The sequence below is a fragment of the Hyaena hyaena genome, unplaced genomic scaffold (assembly GCF_003009895.1).
Source record: "Hyaena hyaena isolate Hyena2069 unplaced genomic scaffold, ASM300989v1 scaffold_549, whole genome shotgun sequence".
NCBI lineage: Eukaryota > Metazoa > Chordata > Mammalia > Carnivora > Hyaenidae > Hyaena > Hyaena hyaena.
Genome location: NW_024081180.1, coordinates 595,374 through 617,409, shown reverse-complemented (window position 1 = coordinate 617,409; position 22,036 = coordinate 595,374). Strand labels below are relative to the sequence as shown.

At 36.9% G+C, this 22,036-nt stretch overlaps 1 protein-coding gene across 3 annotated transcripts; it reads left to right on the top strand.

Annotated features, from left to right (window-relative positions):
* The first annotated feature begins 328 nt into the window (after window positions 1-328).
* On the top strand, window positions 329-21,079 carry RNF146 (ring finger protein 146). Of its 3 annotated transcripts, none has more exons than XM_039255849.1 (3): window positions 329-414; window positions 10,578-10,685; window positions 19,329-21,079. In XM_039255849.1, coding segments are annotated over exons 2-3 (1,071 nt in total). In that variant the 5' UTR covers window positions 329-414; window positions 10,578-10,683; the 3' UTR covers window positions 20,398-21,079. The 3 variants fall into 3 exon arrangements, with proteins under 3 accessions (XP_039111780.1, XP_039111783.1, XP_039111782.1); XM_039255852.1 differs by having other exon boundaries at window positions 355-414; window positions 10,583-10,685; XM_039255851.1 differs by lacking the exon at window positions 329-414 and adding an exon at window positions 435-582.
* The last annotated feature ends 957 nt before the right edge of the window (window positions 21,080-22,036 follow it).

The following is a 22,036-nucleotide window of genomic DNA, read 5'->3' as shown; positions in this document are numbered from 1 at the left end:
CGCTCACCGGCTTTTCCTGGGGCTCGCAGCGGAGTTTCTGCCACCTGCCGGTCCCACATGCATCTTACTTCCTCGGCGCCAGACCTCTGGTGGATCCGCATTCTTTCAATCTTCCGCACTACACGTAAAGTACAATACAAAGCAGTTAGAACGACCAAGGCAGTGAAACTGCAGGTCTCCAAAGGCAAGAAAAAGCAGGTACCCAACCGCTCGCTCCGGACTTGAGTCGTGGGGAAGCACGGCGCAGCGAGAGGGGAACGAGCTCCCCGGAGCCAGGCGCTACTTCCGCCCTGCGCGGCCCCGCCCCCGCGACGCGACGGGCGGTCACGTGACGGCCGCGCGCGTTCCCGGCCGCTGCGGGCTCCGAGGCCGAAGAGAAAAGACTGCGAGACGGCCGCGGCTGTGGCTAGAGAGGTGGGAGTCGGGGTGAAGTCCTGGCGGGGAAGGGTGAAAGTCAGCCACTGCGGGATCCTAACCCGAGGAGGCGTAAAGGCTTGCGGCGTCACCTCCAGCCGCGTCGTGCTCCGGGTCGGCCCTGCGCTCAGGGCCTGAGAGGGGCGGCGGCGCTGGGGTCAGGGGCCGGTACGTAGGTGGACGCCCTTGGGCCGGCGCGGTCGCGGGTCTGCACCCAGGCGGGATGGAGCCGTTTAGCCCTTCCCGCCGCCCCCAGCTAGGCTGCTGTCGCAGGCAAGAAGACTGTGACGGGCGCTGCGTTGTCCGCGGCCGCCGCAGTCTCTGCTCAGGACGACGGCCCAGAGCTGGTCACGGTCCGGGTGCGAGAGGCGGAGCAGCGGCCATTACTGCGCAGCCTCTTCCGCCGGGGTCCTCGTCTCGGCCTTCGGTGGCAGCCAGGTCGCTGTCCTCTCCCCTTGGCGGCGGTGTCAGGCCTCTACGCAGGGACCTTCTGGCCTCGGGATTTGGGGGCGGCGATGTTGTTTGGAGGGTTTACTGCTCCCTGTTTCCCGTGTGGAGGCCTCTTTCCTGGCCCTGGGTCAAATCGCAGCTGGGGCGTAGAGTCCCTGCATTTTGTCTTTTTCCGGAGTGTCTTTTGCTGCTTCCTTTTCCCTCTCTCCTCCTGCTCAGCGTCTGGGTCTTGCCTAATAGGAAGAGCATTCCCTCCACCTTTCCCTGGTTCAACCCAGCGCTGCATAGGCGTCATTGTTTTGATGATTGTTAAAGCATCAGAACAATGAAGAGATCTCTTGATACCCGTGAAGTCAAAAACAAAAACAAACAAACAAAACCCAGAAAACCTCCAGGCATCTTAAAACGGAGGCTGTTGCTTTGTTCTACTGGTTGCTGGGTGCGAGTTCTCTCTCTACCCCCTAACCCGTCTAAAAGAGTAGGGGTCTTCCATTGTCGCTATTTTATTTTCCGTAGGCGTCTAGAGAAGGCTGCAGAATTGTTTTCAGTTTACACATAACATTTTGGCAACGGGAGCTTTCTCTTGTTAACCATTTCGTATGTTTTTTTAATTTTTCCTTACCTGAGTGCCATTTTAGTGACACTTTTAAAGTTTCGAAAGTACTTACATTTTGTTTAAGTAATGTTTTTGTAATATTGGAACAGGGTGGAAATGACGGAAGAAGAAAGCCAAGAAATGATAGAAAATGCGTTGTCTTTGAGCTTGACATTTCAGGTGCATCGGCTCACTCCCTCCCTGCCAGTGTGTGTACTTTTTAAATAGGATGTGAAAGTATAACATTGGCATTGAAAGCGGTGTGTAATTACAGAAATTGGAGGACTTAAGATTTTTTATCTTTAAGCAAATGAATCTATATTTAGAGTCTTAAAAAGACGTGGAACATAGGACACGTGAAGAAAACGACCCACAGAAATAACAGGACTTGTAATGTTGGCTTTGCTGTTTTCGTGACCAGGAAATACGGTCTTGAGTGTCCGAGTTTCTAAAAACACATGAAAATAGGTCAAGTAACTCTCTTTTTAAAGAGAAAACCAGAAAAGTGAAAGCCTTGTTTATTTTAGCCTTGTGTATCTTAAATTGGAGCATTTTGTTACGCCTGCTCTTTGATTTAGAATTTATGTTTAAAATGGCCAATGTTAGTTGTGGGCAAAATGAAAATAGTAGTAAATATTTGAAGGTTTTTGTTACTTACTGGTTGTTAAAAATTTGGTAGAATTATAATAACCAAGGAAACTATTTTTCCAAATAGCTAGTCATTAGGAGGAAGAAAAAGGAAATGGCGTTTTTTCTTTTTAGGAGACAAGTATCCACTGGTAAAGTATTTGTTTCAGTTTCCACCAATGTGAAATGTTAAAATAGGAAAGATTTGCTTTTAAAGATCCGGAAATGATTTTTTGACAGAATAAAAGAAGAAGGTTGTATTCAGTTATTTTCTTTACACAGTATTAATGTATTTAGAGAATATTATTTTATGTATTAACCATTTACTATCATGAAATGCCTTGACACATTGTCAGCTGGATATTTGATTTTATTTTCCAGTGTGTGTAACAGAGGGTGCTGACCATTTTTTCCATCCCCCCTGCTTGGTACCTGGTTGTGTCTAAGGAGCCTGCATTTGTTAAACAGGCTGGATTAGGAATAATCTTTGTGGGTATGAAAACCACTTTATTAACCTCCTGCTGCAGCCACTTGTGCTTCTTTATGGGCTGTTGAGTGTTTGTGGCTTATTACCTTCTGGATTAATTAAAATAAAGCCTGTTGTTAAATGTCTGTTAATTAAAGTATTTAGAATTACAGAAATAATAGCGTAGGGTGAAATGACTTGACCAAGGTCACACATATAATTAGCAACACTGCCTTTTTCACTTACAAAATGGCTGCAGGCTATGAAGCTTTTGCTTGGTAAGATTAAAATAACATTTGTTCACATTCACATTTTATGTTTTGTTTAAGTTAAAATACAAAGCCTACATTTGATTGGGGAGGGATATAAAAATTGAATACTTGAATGTGAAGATTGTGAAGGTCATGGATTGTCCTTCAGTAATGTTTAAAGGGAAGTGCTTAACAATAAGAGAAATAAATCTTTAAAATAGTGTAGTGTCAAGTATTAGCCCCCATTTAGATGAAATGGGTTTTGACAGAAGACTTTTGTTTCCCTGTATGACCTGTGCTTTCTGTAAGCTCAGTTTTAGCAGGCGATGAGAGGGAAAGCTAAAAATGGAAACATTAGGGCATTTAGTTACCTCTCTCAATTTGAGACTCTTTCTTAAAAAATATGAAGATGTAGCTACTAAATTTTCACTTTATTTCTTCTTTTACTGGTTTTTGCTGTTTTTTCCTTTTTTTGTAAATTTGTATACCGAAAATTGGAAGGTTTTAAGTGTTTTTTTCTGTCACTGTTAGCTTTTATATAGAAAATTTCCTGTTTTGTGTATTTTGCATAAAAAAGAGTAAAAACTTTTATTAAACATTACCTGTTAGTAATTGGAAAAATACAGGAAGCCTTTAAATCTTTATAATTTGGTTAAAATACCAAATACAGTTAATGTGCTTATCTTTTTCTTTGATTAGTTATTTAAAAAGATAATCATTTATTTGAATCTATCATGTGGGGAAAATGATTTTTTTTTTTTTTTTTTTACTTTGTGACTGACTTGACACAGTGGAATTGTAATTAATCCTAAAATATTTTCAGAGAAGATCACAGCATATGTAAATAAGGAGTGTGAATTTGTGGAGTGGTCACAAATTATAAATAGTATGGTATTACTTCATTTTCAGTTATACTTATTCACTTGTTGTTTGAGTAGGTAAATAATTTAAATTCACACAATTTCTAAATTCATATATTTTTGAATTTAGTGTCACTTTTTTTTCCAGAATTGTTAAGAGGTGAGAATATGTAACATAGTTCCAAATCTTTTCTCCTTTATGTTTTCTTCCTAATAGTTCTTTTCTGTATAAATTTTCACCTAAAGAAAGAACTTTAACCCATTAACTAATTGATATTTGCATATCAAAATATTGTTGTAAGTTTTACTATAGTAATTCATAAATTATATTGAGTTTGGCATATAATTTACAAATCATTCATTGCAGTAGGAATTCTGTATGTTTGAATTATTTATGTTTACCAAGTTAATTCTGGCATATAGTTAGAATTCCACTATTCAATCTTACATCTTTAATTGAAAGTAAAAGCCTCCCCGCCCCTCATTTTAAAACCCTACATTTGGTTTCAAATGTGGTTTTCTCAGGACTACTACACATATTCTGAATATTACATGCTATGCCCTATGTTGTGCCCGCTTGGCATTGTAATTCTCAGAGGTTAATAGTGGATGGATCAGTTTGGATCAGAATTGGTATCACTGAAACCAGTCCATTTTGATGACAACAAAATATGTAATTTTTCTTTTTATCTCTATCACCAAAGGTGTATATAAACTAACATGGAGTTCATTTACTTTATTCACCAATTCTGGTAGTAAATTTCCAGCTTTGTAGTTTTAAAAATTGTTAATATGCAAAACATTCTAAATAGGCATTGCCTAATTATGGTAATCACTAGCCCCATGGAGCTTTTGGGCACTTGATACATGGCTAGTTTGAGCTGTGCTAGAAGTTTAAAATATGCACCAAATTAAAAAGAGTATATACACACATAAGAATGTAAAAAACACATTAATAATTTCTTTATATTGAATACATGTGGAAATGGTAATGTTTTAAATACATTGGGTTAAATCAAACATTTAAATGAATTCTGCGTTTCCTTTTATTCTTAATTTAGCTAATAGAAAATTTGAAATTATACAAATACAGCTTGCATCATATTCTGTTAACTAACAGTGTTATCTATGCTATTCTAGACCTTTTCTCTGAGATACAGTACACTGAAGAAAATGTTTTTTTAAAGGTACACTTGGGTATGAATTGCATCTCTCCAGTATTGATAGCTTTGTGACTTGGTATTAAGTTCTAACGGCCTTGGGTCTCACTTATAAAATGGGTATAGTCATATCTCAGAGGATTGTTTTGAGGATATCTAGAGCTTCATGAACCTTAGTATGCATATGAACCACCTGGAGATCTGATTCTTTAGGTATGGAATGGGGCTCCAGATTTTTCATTTGTAAAAGACTCCCAGTTAAATGCTAGTGTAGTTGGTTGGAGATACAGTTTGCATGGCTAGGATCTAGAATACTACATAGATTTTAATACTACATAGATTTTATTTTATTTTCCTTCCCGCAACCATTATTCATTTAGAGTCCACTTGGAAAATTATCCATGGAATATAGGAATTGGAAAAGTCACTGTAGCTTGAAAGATTTACTGAAACTGGTTTTATTCTTGGGTTTTTATCTTCATTCTGGAGATTGACAGTGAACAAAGCCTAGGTAAATGATGTGTTTGGCAAAAGATAAAGATGGCTTGAATCTTAAATTTATAAATGTGACTCCTGTCTGTTATATTTTATTTTAAGTCCTTGAAAGAAATGATTAGAACTTGGGTATCTTTATATTGTTTTGTGGCTGGGTGCATTGTCCACATAAGTCAAATGTTGTGTTACATGAATTTAGTTTTTCAATATTTTATTTCTCTCAACAGTTATTTTAGGAAGTTTTTCCTTCATCCAAGAAATAATCACTTCAAGTCAACAAAAACTGATTGGCAGATTATTAGCCACTCAGAGATAGAAAACAGTCTTTATCATTAGGAGATTCATGGTTTAATAGAACAGCCAAAAGCAAACAAGTAATTTCAGTGTACTTATTGATAAGTTCAGTAATAGAAGAATGTACAAAATATTGTGGAGGGAACAATTTTTGGGAGGTAGTCAGGAAAGTGGTATAGTAGCATTCATAAGCTATAAAGTAGATAGATTATACCAGAGGAGGAAGTACAGAACTACAAAGGGAGGTTTAGAGAAGTATGAATAATTTGGTGTAACTATTAATCTGTGAGAGTGGTGGTGAGATCTAAGTAAGATCTCTCTGTAGAGAGATTTAGGTTTCCAGTCATTAAAGCCTTTGAATGCTGTCTTAGGACCTTTGCCTTTATGGGATTGGCGGGAGAGCCAGTATGGGAGCCCATTTTGCCTTTTTAGTATATCACTCAAAGGCTTAGTGAATACATTTGAGGGGCGTTACTGAAGCAAGATAATCAGGCTAACGGTCGTTCAAGTGAGAGATAATACAGATTTAAACCAGGGCACTAGCAATGGCAAGAGAGTAGATAATTCTGAAGGTGTTTAGGATAAAAGTTGACAGAATTTGGTGTGGTTGCTTGGATAGAGGATGAGAAAAAAGAATTTTCTGTTTTTCTCCATCAGCATTTGTTGGTTAAAGCATGGAAGCTGAGATGTCATTTTAAGATTCATGCAGAAAAGGGGTTTGTGGAGAATGGGTAGTTGAGAGACAGATGTGAGAGAGCCAAGGATTCTGTTAATAAAGAAGCAAAAATGGTTGGGCTCCAGAATGGCAGGAAAGAAAATGAGACTGGAACCTGGATAAAGAAAAAGAGGCTGGCAAGAAATTAGAGGTCCTTGTGAAATTAAAAAACAGGTGTGGGGCACCTGGTTGGCTCAGTTGGTTAAGTGTCCGATTTCAGCTCAGGTCATGATCTCACGATTCCTGGGTTTGAGCCCCGCGTCAGGCTCTGTGCTGACAGCCAACTCAGAGAGTGGAGCCTGTCTTTGGATTCTGTATCTCCCTCTCTCTTTGACCCTCCCCTGCTCACACTGCCTTCTCTCTCTCTCTCTCTCTCTCAAAAATAAATCATTAAAAAAACAAACAGGTGTGGGAATGAGTGCATAAGTTAGCTGGGAGGACCCGAGTTTGTGACCTGAGAGTGACATTAAGGTTTTAGAGAGGCAGCAGTTTAGATGGCCTCCAATTCCAAATGTATACATCATATTTTGTTGCTGGAGGTACAGGGAAGTGAAGTTAATTGAATCTAGGATTTTAGGATTTGAAAACAGAACAGTGTTTCTCAAATTGTATTTGATGAACTACCTGCATCACTGTCACTTGAGCTGAAATTCCTGATGCCATCCATGTCTACTGTCAAAGAGGATGATGAACAGTGAAAATTAAGTCAGTGCCTTAAAGGTTAAGGAGAACAGCTGTTAGCGGATTATATAGTCAATGGTAAAGCCTTAAAAGAGATAATGTTTTCGTTAAGGGTAATGATGTTAGAATGTTTCCTCCTGTCCTGTGCATGAAAATGGGCAGTTTCTGTTTTGAGTAGCCTTCAAGAGACATGGAGTCTCCTGCAGTGTCATGAAAGTTGTAGGCATCTGGAAAGTAAAGTGAAAGGGCTGGGGGGTGGCAGTGGTGATCAAGGAAATGGGAGTCCATTTAATGTAAAGACCCAAGTTTTCCAAAGTCTCTAAAACAAAAAGTCAGGAAATTTAAGAACTCTTTTTTTTTTTTAGTCAGTTGAAAATCTTCTGGTTCTGAAACAGATTATTGTTTGTTCTGTTAAATATTTGGTGAGATAAGGTGGCTTGTAATAACATAAAGGCTATGTATTAAAAATGTTTATCTTTAAACACTTAAACCCCTCTATACTGTGAAAGGCACATGGAACTGAAAGAATTCAGTTCTTTGCTGTGAGGCTTACATAACTCTTTAGTCATCATGTATACTTGATTCTGAGTTCTGTGTAGTACGATGTGCCTCCTGCACTGGGTATTGTGAAGTGGAATGAGTGCATACTAAATGAGAAGAAAGAGGATATAGCTGAGATGATGTTTTGTTTCTCCTGGATTTCCTGGATAAGAGTCATGTTGAGAGAAGTTTGGCTTAATGTTTGTAAAGTTGGATATACATAGAAGCAGCAGGAGGTCCTGGTTAATGTGATGGTCTAGTCTCTTCACACACTACTTCCCTGGAGAAAGGTAGTGGCTATGGAAAAATTCCATATGAACTTTTTTGTCTGTATAGAACTTGTTTCCCTTGAAAAAAAATTAAAAAAGTCATTGTGGTAAAATAACATAAAATTCCTCATCTTAACCACTATTCAGTGTACAAGTCAGTGTCATTAATTACATTTACAGTGTTGTACAGCCATCACCACTATATATTTCCACAACTTTTTCATCTTTTCAAACAAATTCTATATCTGTTAAGCAATAACTCTCCATTTTCCCCTCTTTGTAGTCCTTGGTAATTGCTTCTCTACTTTCTCTGTCTGAATTTGCCTAATTTCTGTATTTCATATTAGTGGAATCATAATATTTGTTCTTTTGTGTCTGGCTTATTTCACTTAACATAATATTTTCAAGGCTTATCCATGTTATAGTATGTATGAGAACTTTATTTCTTTCTGTGGCTGAATAATATCCTACTGTATTTATGTACCACATTTTGTTAATCCATTCTTCTGTTATTGGGCACTTGGATTGTGTCCAGCTTTTGACTTTTGTGAATAATTCTGCAGTGAGCATTGGTGTACAGGTACGTGTTTCAGTCCCTGTTTTCAATTCTTTGGGGTATATACCTGAGAGTGGAATTGCCGAATTATATGGTGATTCTGCTTAACTTTTTTGAGGAACTACCAGACTTCCCGGTGGCTGCGCTATTTTCCATTCCCATCAATAGTGTACAAGGGTTCCAGTTTCTTCACAGTCTCACCAATGTTTATTATTTTCCTTTTTTAAAAAATGTATAGCCATCCTAATACCTATGAAGTGGTAATACGTGTGGTTTTGATTTACATTTCCCTAATAACTACTAATGTTGAGCATCTTTTCATGTATTTATTGGCCATTTCCATATTCTTTGATGAAATGTCTATTCAAGTCTTTTGTCCATTAAAAAATTTTTGTCTTTGTTGAGTCGTAGGCATTCTTTTATATATTGTGGATATTATCAGTATATGATTTGTAAAGATTCTCTCCCATTCTGTGGGTTGAATTTTAACTTGTTTGACAATGTACTTGGATGCCCAGAAGTTTTAATTTTGATGAAGTCCACAATTTATCTTTTATTTATTTAATTTTTTTTCTCATGCTTTTGGTGTCATTCATATATCCAGGAACCTATTATCAAACCCAAGGTCATAGAGATATACCTCTCTATTTTTTTCTAAGGGTTATATGGTTTTACCTCTTATATTTAGGTGGTTGGTCCATTTTGAGTCAGTTTTTGTATATGGTGTGAAGTAGGGTCTAACTTCCTTCTTTTGTGTATGGTAAATCACTTGTCCTAGCATTTGTTGAAGAGACTGTTCTTTCCCCCATTGAATGGACTTGGCACCTCATTTTAAAAATCTGTTAGCCATAGTGGTGCCTGGGTAGCTCCATCAGTTAAGCATATGACTTTGGCTCAGGTCGTGATCTTGGGGTCTGTGAGTTTGAACCCCGCATCGGGCTCTGTGCTGACAGCTCAGAGCCTTGAGTCTGCTTCAGATTCTGTGTTTCCCCATCTCTCTGCACCTCACCTGTTCACACTCTGTCTGTCTCTCTCTCAAAAAGAAACATTAACATTTTTTAAAAAAATAGCCATAGAAGTATGGGTTTATTTTTGGACTGCCTCTTCTACTAGTATATTTGCCTGTTCTTATGCCAATACCACATTGACTTGGTTACTGTTAGCTTTGTAATAAGTTTTGAAATTGGCATATGTGAGTTCTCCAGCTTTGTTCTTTTTTAAGATTGTTTTGGGTTTATTTTAGGCCCCTCACAATTTCATAGAAATTTGAGGATAGTCTTTTCCATTTCTGCAAAAAAGACTGTTGGAATTTCCATAAGAATTATGTTGAATCTCTGGATGCCTGGGTGGCTCAGTCAGTTAAGTGTCTGACTTTGGCTCGGGTCATGATCTCTCAGTCCATTAATTCGAGCCCCTCATTGGGCTCTGTACTGACAGCTCAGAAGATCCTGGAGCTTGCTTTGGATTCTGTGTCTCCATCTCTCTCTGCACCTCCCTGTTCGCTTTCTCTCTCAAAAATAAACAAACATTTAAAAATTTTTTTTTAATTATGTTGAATCTGTAGATCAGTTTGAGTAGTATTGTCATCTTCAGTCTTCCGATCCATTAATGGTTGTCTTTCCGTTTATTTAGCTCCTTTAATTTCTTTCTGCAGTGTTTATAGTCATCAGTGTATGTACACATCTTTCCCCTCCTTGGGTAAGTTGATGCTGAGGCATTTTATTCTTTTAGATGCTATTGTAAATGGAAGTCTTGAGCATTTTGTAAAATGCTTTCTTGATTTCCTTTTTGGAATGTTGACTGCTAGATACAGAAACACAGCTGACTTGTATATTGAAGTTGTAACCTGCAACTTTGCTGAATTTTTATTAACTCTACTAGTTTTCTTGAGGATTCTTTGGGATTTGGGACTTTCTATATAGAAAATAGAGATAGTTTTACTATCTGTGCAAATAGAAATAATTTTACTTCTTTCATACCAATATATTTGTGTTTCATATCTTTCTCTAGTCTTAATTGCTCTATCTAGCACTTTCAATGCTATGTTGAATAGCAGTGGTAAAAGCAAGGATACTTGTTTTGAATTTTTTAATTTTTAAGATAAAATTTGCCACTAAATTTTGTTAAAGGATCATACATAATTGACTAATTTTATTGATCTTAATTAGTCTGTATAGAAGTTGATGAAATAATTTCTCTTGCAGCACAGAATGAACCAGCAGTGGAAGAGAAAATACTACAAACTGTTTGACTGCTGGTGAAGATGGTCTTTTATTTTTGTGACAGACAACTGTGGGATCTGTAATAGAAATGTAAGTATGGCATTGTGGTTTTTCCCAAGGATGCAGGAAATTAAATGGACTAATAAAATGCAATAAGCCAGGTATATGTCATATTTAGTTCTAATTATACAAAAGGAGCATTCTGTATTGACTTTACAGACTTTATTGAGTTCATTTCTCATTAAATTATTGCTGATGTAGATATCCAGAAATCTCATCAGGAAAAATTTCTATAAAAGTGAATGAAACTGAAGACAAATTAATTTGCTTATAGAATGCTAAAAAATTTGGAAAGATCTCCAGGTCTTTTAGCTTCTACTTTTTCTTTACATAGTACAGTATAAAACCTTGGTGTGTGAGCATAATTCGTTCTGGAAACATGTTTGTAATCCAAAGCACTTGTATATCAAAGCGAATTTCCCGACAAGATATAATGGAAACTCAAGATGATTGGTTCCACAACCTAAAATATTCATATAAAAATGATCACATACTGTAATATAATACAAAATAATAAAGAAAATACAAAATATAAAGAAAAATAAATTAACCCAACTTTTGTGGCTGGTGTGAGGGAGATAAGAGAGAAGGATTATTGTATAGGAAGACTTTCACTGTCACTAATGGAATCACTGCTATCTATTTGCTCAGTGGAAACTTTTTTATAGGACAGTATTAATATACTCTTGTCATATACTGTATTTAATGTAACTGGCAATTGGGCAGCAGAGGAGAGGGTTTATATCTGCAGGCAGCCTGACCTACAATGAGGCAGAGCATTCCTAAGCTTACTTGTGTATGGAAAAGCAAAGGACTGCCCGTAGATGCTTTAAGTGACAAAAAAAAAATACACTAGTGCTAGTTGTGGGCACCTTCTAATGCTCTGAAAAGTCACTTATTTCTGCCAAACACTGCATCCTGAGACCAAGCATGAGAGATGATCACCCACAATCCTGCAGCGAGAGAGTAAGAGAGAACTTTTGACTCAGTTGTGATCCTCTGACATTCGGCGTCACATGCTAATATTGCAAGACATTATTTGTTTATAAAGATGTATTAGAAATGTTTGCTCATCTTTTATATCTTTCTTTATCTCTTACTTCTGTTCATGTTATGTGTATATATACATATATATTTTTTAATATTGTAGGTCAAATATTGTAGGTGCTGGCCATCAAGGAACTAGACTATGGTCTAGTAAGTGAGACACATTTATAATTATTAATTAAACAGTGGGGAAAATGCCATATTGAGGTAACACTGAAATGCTTGTGGAACTAAGTGGATTTAGTCCACCTGAAGGGCTCAGAGTGAGCAAAAGAACTTTTGTCTTGCTCTTAAGAACTAAATAGAGAGGCACCTGGGTGTTTCAGTCGGTTAAACATCCAACTTCTGCTCAGGACATGATCTTGCGGTTCGTGGGTTCGAGCCCCACATTGGGTCCTGTGCTGGCAGCTCAGAACCTGGAGCCTGTTTTCGATTCTGTGTCTCCCTCTCTCTCTGCCCCTCCCCTGCTCATGTTCTGTCTCTCTCTGTCTCAAAAATTATAAAAAATGTTTAAAAAATAAATAAATAGAATTTTAACAAACTGAGAAAATTAGGAAGTATTTTTCAAGCCAAGGAAATGAGGGAGAGGCACAGTTGCCCAAATATCAGGACATCTTAGGAGAGTCAGGAAGCAATCCTATGTAGCAAAGTGGGGTGGGGAGAAAGAAACTTCAAAGTTAGTAATAGGAGTGACTGTTTATTTAGTACCTACTGTATTGCTAGGCACTTAGCAATACCCAGTGCTGGGTATTTTACTTGGATTATTGAATTTAATCATTGTGAAAAATGGTAGTAGCTCATTTATTGGTGAAGACACAGAATTAGAGAGATGAAGTCCTTTACCCAGTGTTTTCCAAATTTCTCTGAGACTTATCTCCTGGAGTCCTTGTTAAACACACAAATTTTTGGACTTTAACTCAGATATACACAAACTCACCAGCTAATTCTTACTTTTGTGGAAAAGTTTGGGAAATGCTCTTCTAGATTAGTGTAGTGAGAATAGATGATGGAGCCAGGATTTTAACTAAGTCTGTTTTACTCTAAAGGCTATGTCAGTGTACTTGAAAGCCAGTGCTTAGGAATTTGTATTCGATTATGTAGGCAGTAGACAATTATTGAAGATTGGAGAGAAGACTAATTTGACATGATTGAGAAAAGATGAGGAGAAAGGACTGAAGTCAGAGAGGCCACTTGAGAGGTTAGTATTTTGTACAAAAGCGTGTCCAACAGGCCAGAATTAGGGTTACAAGCTTTGGGAATGAAAGGGACACATTTTTTTAAGTATATAATTTTAGTTAATACACAGTGCACTGTTGGTTTCAGGAAGAGATTGATCACTTACATACAACACCCAGTGCTCATCACAACAAGGGCCCTCCTTAATACCCATCACCCATATAGTTCATCTCCTACTTACCTACCTCAGTTTGTTCTCTATCGTTAAGAGTCTCTTGTGGTTTGTTTCCCTCTCTTCTCTCTCCCCCAACTTTCCCATATGTTCATATGTTTTGTTTACTTAAATTCCACACAGGAGTGAAATCACATGGCATGTCTTTCTCTGATTGACTTACGTTGCTTAGCATAATACATTCTAGCTCCAACCATGTCATTACAAATGGCAAGATGTCATTCTTTTTGATGGCTGAGTAATATTTTGTTGTACGTATATGTACAACACACCTTCCTTATCTTTTCATCACTTGATGGACATAGTGATGGCTTTTAGTAGTTTAGCTACTGATGATAATGCTGCTATGCTACTATAAACATTGTAGGGCATGTAACCCTTCAAATAGGTATTTTTGTATACTTTGTGTAAACCCCTAATAGTGCGGTTGCTGGAGTGTAGGACAGTTCTATTTTTAGTTTTTGAGAAGCCTCCATACTGTTCTCCAGAGTGGTTGCACCAGTTTGCATTTGAACAGGACACATTCTAAAGAAGTTTCAGTCATGGAGAAGAGAAGTGGCCAAGCAATAAGGGAGCATTAAGGATGGCTCTTAAGTTTTGTCCAAGATAAAAAGATGCAGGTATAGGTGAGCAGATAACTTTAGTTTTAGCCATGTTTGATATCAGGTCCTTGGAGAAGATTGAAGTAGATTTTTTTTAATACAGATTGGAAATATAATTGGAATGGTTCTGGATATTAGATTTCGAGGATCATGGTGGTATATATATATTTAATTTTGAAATATTAAGTAGATGGTTTAGACACACAATGTAGTGGGAAAATGGAGCCATCCACCTAGATTCTGGTACTTAAAGGCATCTAGAGAAGATAGAATAACAATGAAACAGAAAGGAGTATTGGGAGAGACTACCATCATGGAAATGAATAGTTTATAAAGTTTTAGAAAAATAGTTGGTCATATCATTCCATGCAGTGGAATCAAACACATTGAAACTAGAAGAGACCATTAAACTAAGCATGTAGTTGATTTTGAAGTTTAAGGATAGAAAATATTAACCAAAACTTTGAGGGAATTGGGATGGTACTAACAGCAGAAGTTGAGGAGTTAACTTTGAACACAACTAATCATACCTCATCCTGAGCCAAGAAGAATGATGATAAGGTAGAGTGAAGATAAAAATAAACTGAAAGGATTCACTCTTACCTAATTTCTTTTTTTTTTTTAATGCTTTTATTTCTGAGAGAGAGAGCGAGACACAGAATCCAAAACAGTCTCCATGCTCTGAGGTGGCTGTCAGCACAGAGCCCAGTGTAGCGCTTGAACCCATGAACTGTGAGATCATGACCTGAGCCGAAGTCGGACGCCTAACCGACTGAGCCACTCAAGCACCCCCCCTAATTTCTTAATAAAGGAATCTAGGACATTTCTTAAGAGATTGGAGAAAGTTGTTTAACAGTCTTTGGGGGAATAGGGGAAAGAAATTTGTCTTGACTGAGTAAAAAGTAGTTGATAGGAGGCTTGATAGTCTTTGGGAAATCAAAATAGCTAATTGTGTGTTGTGCTCACAACTTTTGCACCATACATTTCACTATAAAAGTAGAAATATATCGTGAGTTTAATAGTTAACTTTTTTTTAAGTCCTCTCCTTGCTTAACCCTTGTGTTTTGCAAATGTCTCCCTTGTGGCTTTTGTGGTAGTGGTGTCTTTTTATTCTCCATCTCTCTCTCTGACCATTTCTTAACATCTTTTGTAGATTCTTTTTCCTCACTTGTAAATATTGGAATACTCCAACGTTCTGTGGTTGGCCCTTCTGTCTGCTTTTCCTACAGGTTTAATTTGGGTGTTTATTCATTTCATGTCTCCAAGAATATGTACTTTTTTTCCCTGAGTAGTGATGAGTATTTGCCCATTTCTCCATTTTTTGGTTGTTTTGAGAGAAAGCCTGCATGTGCATGAGCAGGGGAGAAGGAGAGAGAATCTTACAGACCCGAGCCCGACACTGGACTTGTTCCCATAAACCATGAAATCATAACCTGAGCCAAAATCAAGAATTGGATGCTCAACAGACTGAGCCATCCAGACACCCCTATTTTCTCTTTCTTAATTGGAGCTTTAAATAAATAATGGAAATTTTTAAAAATTTCAAGAATTTCACTGACAACTGGGGCGCCTGGGTAGCTTAGTTAAGTGTCTGGCTTTGGCTCAGGTTATGATCTCACAGTTTGTGAGTTCAAGCCCCACATTGGGCTCTGTGCTGACGGCTCAGAGCCTGGATCCTGCTTAGGATTCTTAGTCTCCCTCTATCTCTGTCCCTACTCCACTCATTCTGTCTTTCTTTCTCTCTCTCTCTGCCTCTCTCAAAAATAAACATTAAAAAATTTTGAAAAAGAATTTCACTGACAATTTTTTTAACCTAAATTGAAAGGGAATAAGAATATACATATTAATTGTTCTCCCATTCTATAGCTAATTTTAATTCTTTTTGTTACCAAAAAATTATACTGATATTTAAATGTAGCAATAGGACCTGATGAATTAAAGAAGAGGCTTTCAAATATGGTTTGACATTTTCATTTAATGTATTTACCATAATTTTGGGTTGAACATGAATTATCCCCATTTTACTAATGAGAAAGCTGAAGACCCAGAAGCATGGTGTGAGTGTGTGATTTTTTAAAAAACCTCTTATAGTTACATTAGGTGCAGCTTATATTTGGCAGAATTGAAACTAATGTATGTAGACTCTTAACCAAAATGTAAAGTTACCTGGAGCAGATAAAAGTATTCTCATTCTTTTGCCAAATGTAAATTGAAATATGTGGTACCCTGTCTCTCACTACTTTGGGAAGTACTAAGATATTTTGTATTTAAGAAACACATGAGTTGTGGAGAGCCTAATAAAGAACAGCTAGTTCTTTTTAGGGGAAATGGGTGAGGAGCATTAATTGACCAGTTAAGCAGGTGCTTTCACTTAAAACTTAGATTCTTCAGTTACAAGGTCTTTGAAGGTGAGAGTTTATCTCAAAATACTTTGAAGCTTCTATAAGTGCCTAATACATATGAAAAGTTCATATTTGGTAGAATTTACCATAGGTTGGGAAAAAGTTGTACTTAATAGTTTATGTAAACTAGAGTTTCTGGTAAAGGAGTTGATTGGAAATGCAATTAAAGGTTGAAAAAAAGTTTGGAAATCAAATATTTCATAGTGATCACTTTTTTCCATTACGTTTGTATGTTGCGTCCTTTTCTATTTAAGTACAGTCCTTTCAACAACTTGCTATCATTTTGAACCTTGCCTATTGAGGAACCAAGGATGCAGAAAAAGAATGGATTGTTGGACAGATAGGCTGTGATAAAAGTCTAAGAGCATTGTTTTTTCAGGTTTTGATGAGCATAAACATTTTTACTGACTACCCCTTTTGCAACTGCTGTGCCCATTTTTGAATGCTTGATCTCGGAAAAAAACAGATCCTTAATGGTGATTAAATTTGAAATATTCCTTGTTTAAAACACAATCAAATGGTAGAGAGAGATTGTCACTCATTTTAAGCAGCAGTTAATTAATAGTTGCCAATCTCTGAGATCTTTTATCTCTATTTCTCTTTTTACGTATTACTGGTCTACTCCCTCTGTCATTTTCTCCCCTCTTTGAAATATCTGGTTTCCTCGTACTGTGGGGTAAAATCAAATCAGAAGTTTCCTTAGCAGAGCACAAAAAGATTTTCATGTTTGGCTTCTGATTACTTTTACAGCTTCATCTCTTACTCTTCGATGGTTAGACTCAGTACTATGCACATGTCTCTGCCTTTAATCTCTTCTACTCCTCTGCACTCCAAACTTTCTAGACTATGTCCATCTTCTTATCTGTCTCTCATTACCTTTAATATGTATCTAACACTTTACTGCAAGAATTAGGCCATATTGTGATTACTGCTTGCTTGCATGAATGTTTCCTTATTTAACAAAGTAGGTGTGTTTCTTTAGATCCATCAATATTCAGCATTACATATGGGCTATAATAGTTTTTAAATAGATGTTCATCTGAATAAAGCAGAAATTAACAAATCTTATGTCATTATTTAAGCCCAATACATCCAGTCTGACAAATCTTGTCCCTTTTTTTTCCATCTTCTGCTTCAGGGTAACAATATTCGTGTCATTTTCTCAAATCTTGGCTTTACATGTTTGTAACGTTTATGGAGCTTTAGTGAATGAAGCTTTAGTGAACACTTACTAAAGTGTTTTGTGAGGTGTTTTTGTTTTTTTAAGCTATTCTTATCTAATTTTTATAAACTGATTTGTAGGTTAGGAAATTTAGACTACAGGTTTAACTGAGTGCTGAAGAGTACAAAATAAGGGAGAGAGAGAGACTTTGGTTTTTAGAGTTCTTATGTAGGATTGGTTTCATTGTATAACAGCTGCCTTAATTCAAGTTATCCTTTTTCCTTGGCCATCTGCAATTTTTCATTATAGTTTTCAGTATGCTGCTTCAGCACTGATTTTTAAGTTCACTAACAGAATTTTTATACATTCCCAAGGTATATACAAGTAAATGCTTTAAAAAAAGTTTATCAATTCCAATGGTTTAATTTAATATTATTTAAAGTAAAATAAAACTCAAGAACATGTTTTATAATATGGTATTATATTCTTTCCAAAACATATTCATTTTCTTAGCTAATAGTTGAGTGTTCTCTATCTGCCAGGTCTTTTATGAGAATACAGAGATGAACCAAAAGTGACTTGCTTCCTGCCTTTAAAAAGCTTACCTACTTACGGGGGAAGGGTGACATTAACAAAATAATCACACACATAAACGTAACATTGCAATTCTGGTAAGTGCTAGGAATGAGAAATACATGGCAGTAAGAAGTTAAAAAAATAGGATGATTTGACCTAGTCATGGAGGGTTTCTCAAGAGGGGTATAAGATGGGTAGTAATTTGTCCATGGGGGATATGGGAGGCAGGAAATGAAGAAACGTTCATATAAAGAAAAATCCTTTTATTGGAGGTAGTAGCCTGATCAGGGAGAAGTTTAATAGATGAGGCTGGTGGGGTGGTGGGGTCAGGACCATTGCACATAGATTCTGGTCTTTATCCTAAAAATCACCTTTTTAAGCAAAAGAGGTAAGCCTGGACCAATTAAAAGGCATACTCAATAATTCAGTAAAGTGTTTACCTGATGGTTAGGGAAGGGTAGAAATGGATAGTAGATGGATTCGGGAGAGTAGGATGTTTTGGATGAGAAGAGTTGGATAAGGGTAGTTTCAGTGATGGATTTCTGGCCTAACAAAGCAGGTGAATAATGGTGTCATCAGGAGTGGGGAGCTTTTAGGGAGTAAATAAGGAAGAAACAGATTATGTGTTCAGGTTTTTTTTTGCCCTCAAAACATCCAGGAAGAATTCTAAAATAGACAATTAGAAATCTAGATCTAGGGCTGAAAGTAGAGACCTGGACTGTGATACCAATTTCTGAGTCATTTGTTTATAAGTAGCACTTGAAGCCATGGGTGTAGATGAGATCATCTTTAAAGAGTAAGCAAGAAGAAAATAACGGTTTAGAAAAAGGCAACAAGGAAAGGCCATCACAAGAAGAGTGTTTCATGGAAGAGGAATGAAATGACTGGTTTAACCAGTGTTTTTAAAATATACAGGAGTAGAGAATTTGTAGGATTTCAGGTTTAATCTTAATTTCATATGGTCTACTTGTCAGGTACCAAAACTATAACCTATGGCAGCATTTCCAAAATTATCAGTAATATTGTAAAGGACTACAAAATTGTCACATTCTGTAATTGTAATCTAAATTACTTTTAGCCATTTTCTGTGTCTGTTTTCTACACTGATTGGAAAAGTCAGTCTAGAATGGAATGTACATTTTTAAGTTTTTGCATTTACTTATATCTCATAAGTTTTGTGATTGAATAGAAATGGTATATTTATTTAAAATCTATACTTCAGTTGTATTTTTTTTTAATTTTTGGCTTAACATTTATTTGTGTGCCTCATGCCTCCCCCAGAGTAAAAATTAATGTAATAAAATCAAAAAGATTTTTCTACACAGATTTTTTTCTCTTTCAATTTTGTTCCTTATTGTCTAGTACGTAGTACACATATACAATAGTTGCTTAATAAGTGTTTTTCTGAGTTGAATTACAATAGGAAGAGTTGAAACACAATTTTAATATTACATGTATTTTCTCTCATTTTCTTAGGATGGCTGGCTGTGGTGAGATTGATCACTCAATAAACATGCTTCCTACGAACAGGAAAGCAAATGAATCCTGTTCTAATACTGCACCTTCTCTAACTGTCCCTGAATGTGCCATTTGCCTGCAAACATGTGTTCATCCAGTCAGTCTGCCTTGTAAGCATGTTTTCTGCTATCTGTGCGTAAAGGGAGCTTCATGGCTTGGAAAGCGATGTGCCCTCTGTCGACAAGAAATTCCCGAAGATTTCCTTGACAAGCCAACCTTATTGTCACCAGAAGAACTCAAGGCGGCAAGCAGAGGAAACGGTGAATATGCATGGTATTATGAAGGAAGAAATGGGTGGTGGCAATATGATGAGCGCACTAGTAGAGAGTTGGAAGATGCATTTTCCAAAGGTAAAAAGAGCACTGAAATGTTAATTGCTGGGTTTCTGTATGTTGCTGATCTTGAAAATATGGTTCAATACAGGAGAAATGAACATGGACGTCGCAGGAAGATTAAGCGGGATATAATAGATATACCAAAGAAGGGAGTAGCCGGACTTAGGCTGGACTGTGACACTAATACTGTAAACCTAGCGAGAGAGAGCTCTGCAGATGGAGCGGACAGTATATCAGCACAGAGTGGAGCTTCTGTTCAGCCTCTAGTGTCTTCTGTAAGGCCCCTAACATCAGTAGATGGTCAGTTAACAAGCCCTACAACTCCATCCCCTGATGCAAGCACTTCTCTGGAAGACTCTTTTGCTCATTTACAACTCAGTGGAGACGGCATAGCTGAAAGGAGTCATAGGGGGGAAGGAGAAGAAGATCATGAATCACCATCTTCAGGCAGGGTACCAGCACCAGACACCTCCATTGAAGAAACCGAATCAGATGCCAGTAGCGATAGTGAGGATGTATCTGCGCTTGTTGCACAACACTCCTTGACCCAACAGAGACTTTTGGTTCCTAATGCAAATCAGACAGTATCTGATCGATCAGGAACTGATCTATCAGTAGCAGGGGGTGGAACAGTGAGTGCTGGTGTCAGATCTAGAAGGCCCGATGGACAGTGCACAGTAACTGAAGTTTAAACAAAAACATCTTCAGCTCCATGCTCAAGGTTAAGATGGTTATTTGTAAATTTCTGCCCACATAACATTATACGCATCCCTAGTAGTGTATTTTGGGAGTTGGGGTGGGAAGGGGTATGGGGAGGACAGACCTGTAATAAAAATGTCTAACATGTCTCTGTTGAGGAATTTATTTAATATAAGGAACTCGGGCGTTAATAGTTGAGAGTTGTTTAGTAATAACCCAGTTTTCTTGAGGTCTGTTTATTTTATAGTTTTTTAAAATTTCTTCAGTTCTTTGGCCAGTGTGTGTGTATTATCTGTGCATTAACAGTCCTCATCTTACTCTTGCACTGTGTCTTATTTTCCTGCATGGATTGACGTAAAACCATTACTAAAATTTGGCACCTATGAGATGTCTGTTTATCAGTATGAACGGGAAGCGTAATAATGAGAATAGAAGTGAATTTGGGATTTTAAAATAGATGAATAACAACTATGAAATAGTAAAGTTACTGAAATGGAAATGTAAAGAAAACAGTTAATAATTTATGTTTCAGAATCTTGTCTGTAACATACTTCATGGTGTTTCCCATAGGCTTTGCTGTCTAGTCCTTGTAGTTTGAGGTTTCTCTTGATCTGCATTTTTCTTTTTGATTACAGAATTTATAATTTAATAAATACTAGAGTTTATCAAAAATAATTTGTTGTTTGAGTCTGGAAAGAGGATGGAAACATTTTGACATTTGTGGCCTAAGGTTAATAAACAGGTGATGGTTTGAAGTGGTGGTTATTCAGCTTAGTCATCTGCTCAGAGAAGTTTAATTTATTCATAAGGAATATTCAGAAAAGTTTGATTTATTCATAAGGAATATTTAAACAGAATCTACAAGCAATTACATGGAACAAGTATGTATGGGAATAAACCAAAAGCCCAAGAACTTAAATTTCTTACATGACTGGTAGTAGAGACCATACATGTTTTGGATTTTCCTTGCCAGCCTTCATTAGTGGCCTGACACTAATAGGTTAAATGAGAGGCTTATTTGTAAACAGCATTAGTAGACACAAATTCACTTCACACAAAAAGCAGAACCTATGGCAAGACAGCAAGTCCTGGGTTAACTTGGTAATCCAGAATTGGGTTCTGAAAGGGAGTGTGAGTTTGTCTTAATATATTTTAACTCAAAACAGTAGGATCATGTTGAAGCCTATGCAAGTTATTTTTAATATATTTTTCAAGTGTGAATTGAATGTTAAAATAGCAAATAAAAAGTGTCACTACTTTGAAACTATCTTATCTCTTGTGATAGGTTAGAACTGGGACTTCATTCTTTGACTTCTATGTTTTTTAAAGCCTATGTCACTGAGATCATAAAAGTGTGAGTTGTGCTTTTTTATCAAATGTACTTTCAGAATACAGCTAGTTCAAAGAAAGGTTAGCTACTTTTCAGAAAAAACTAGAAACCTGATATAAAATGCAAATGTATGTTACATAATGCATGAATCCTTTTGATGTCAGGAAATTTGATGCAAAGTTAAATTTTACTACCGTGTAAACTAAACAGTAGTACTTACTACTAGTTCAGAAATCCCATGGCATACAAATGAATGGCCAGTTTTGTAGAGTCAGTAGACTTTCCACATGATAGTTACGGTT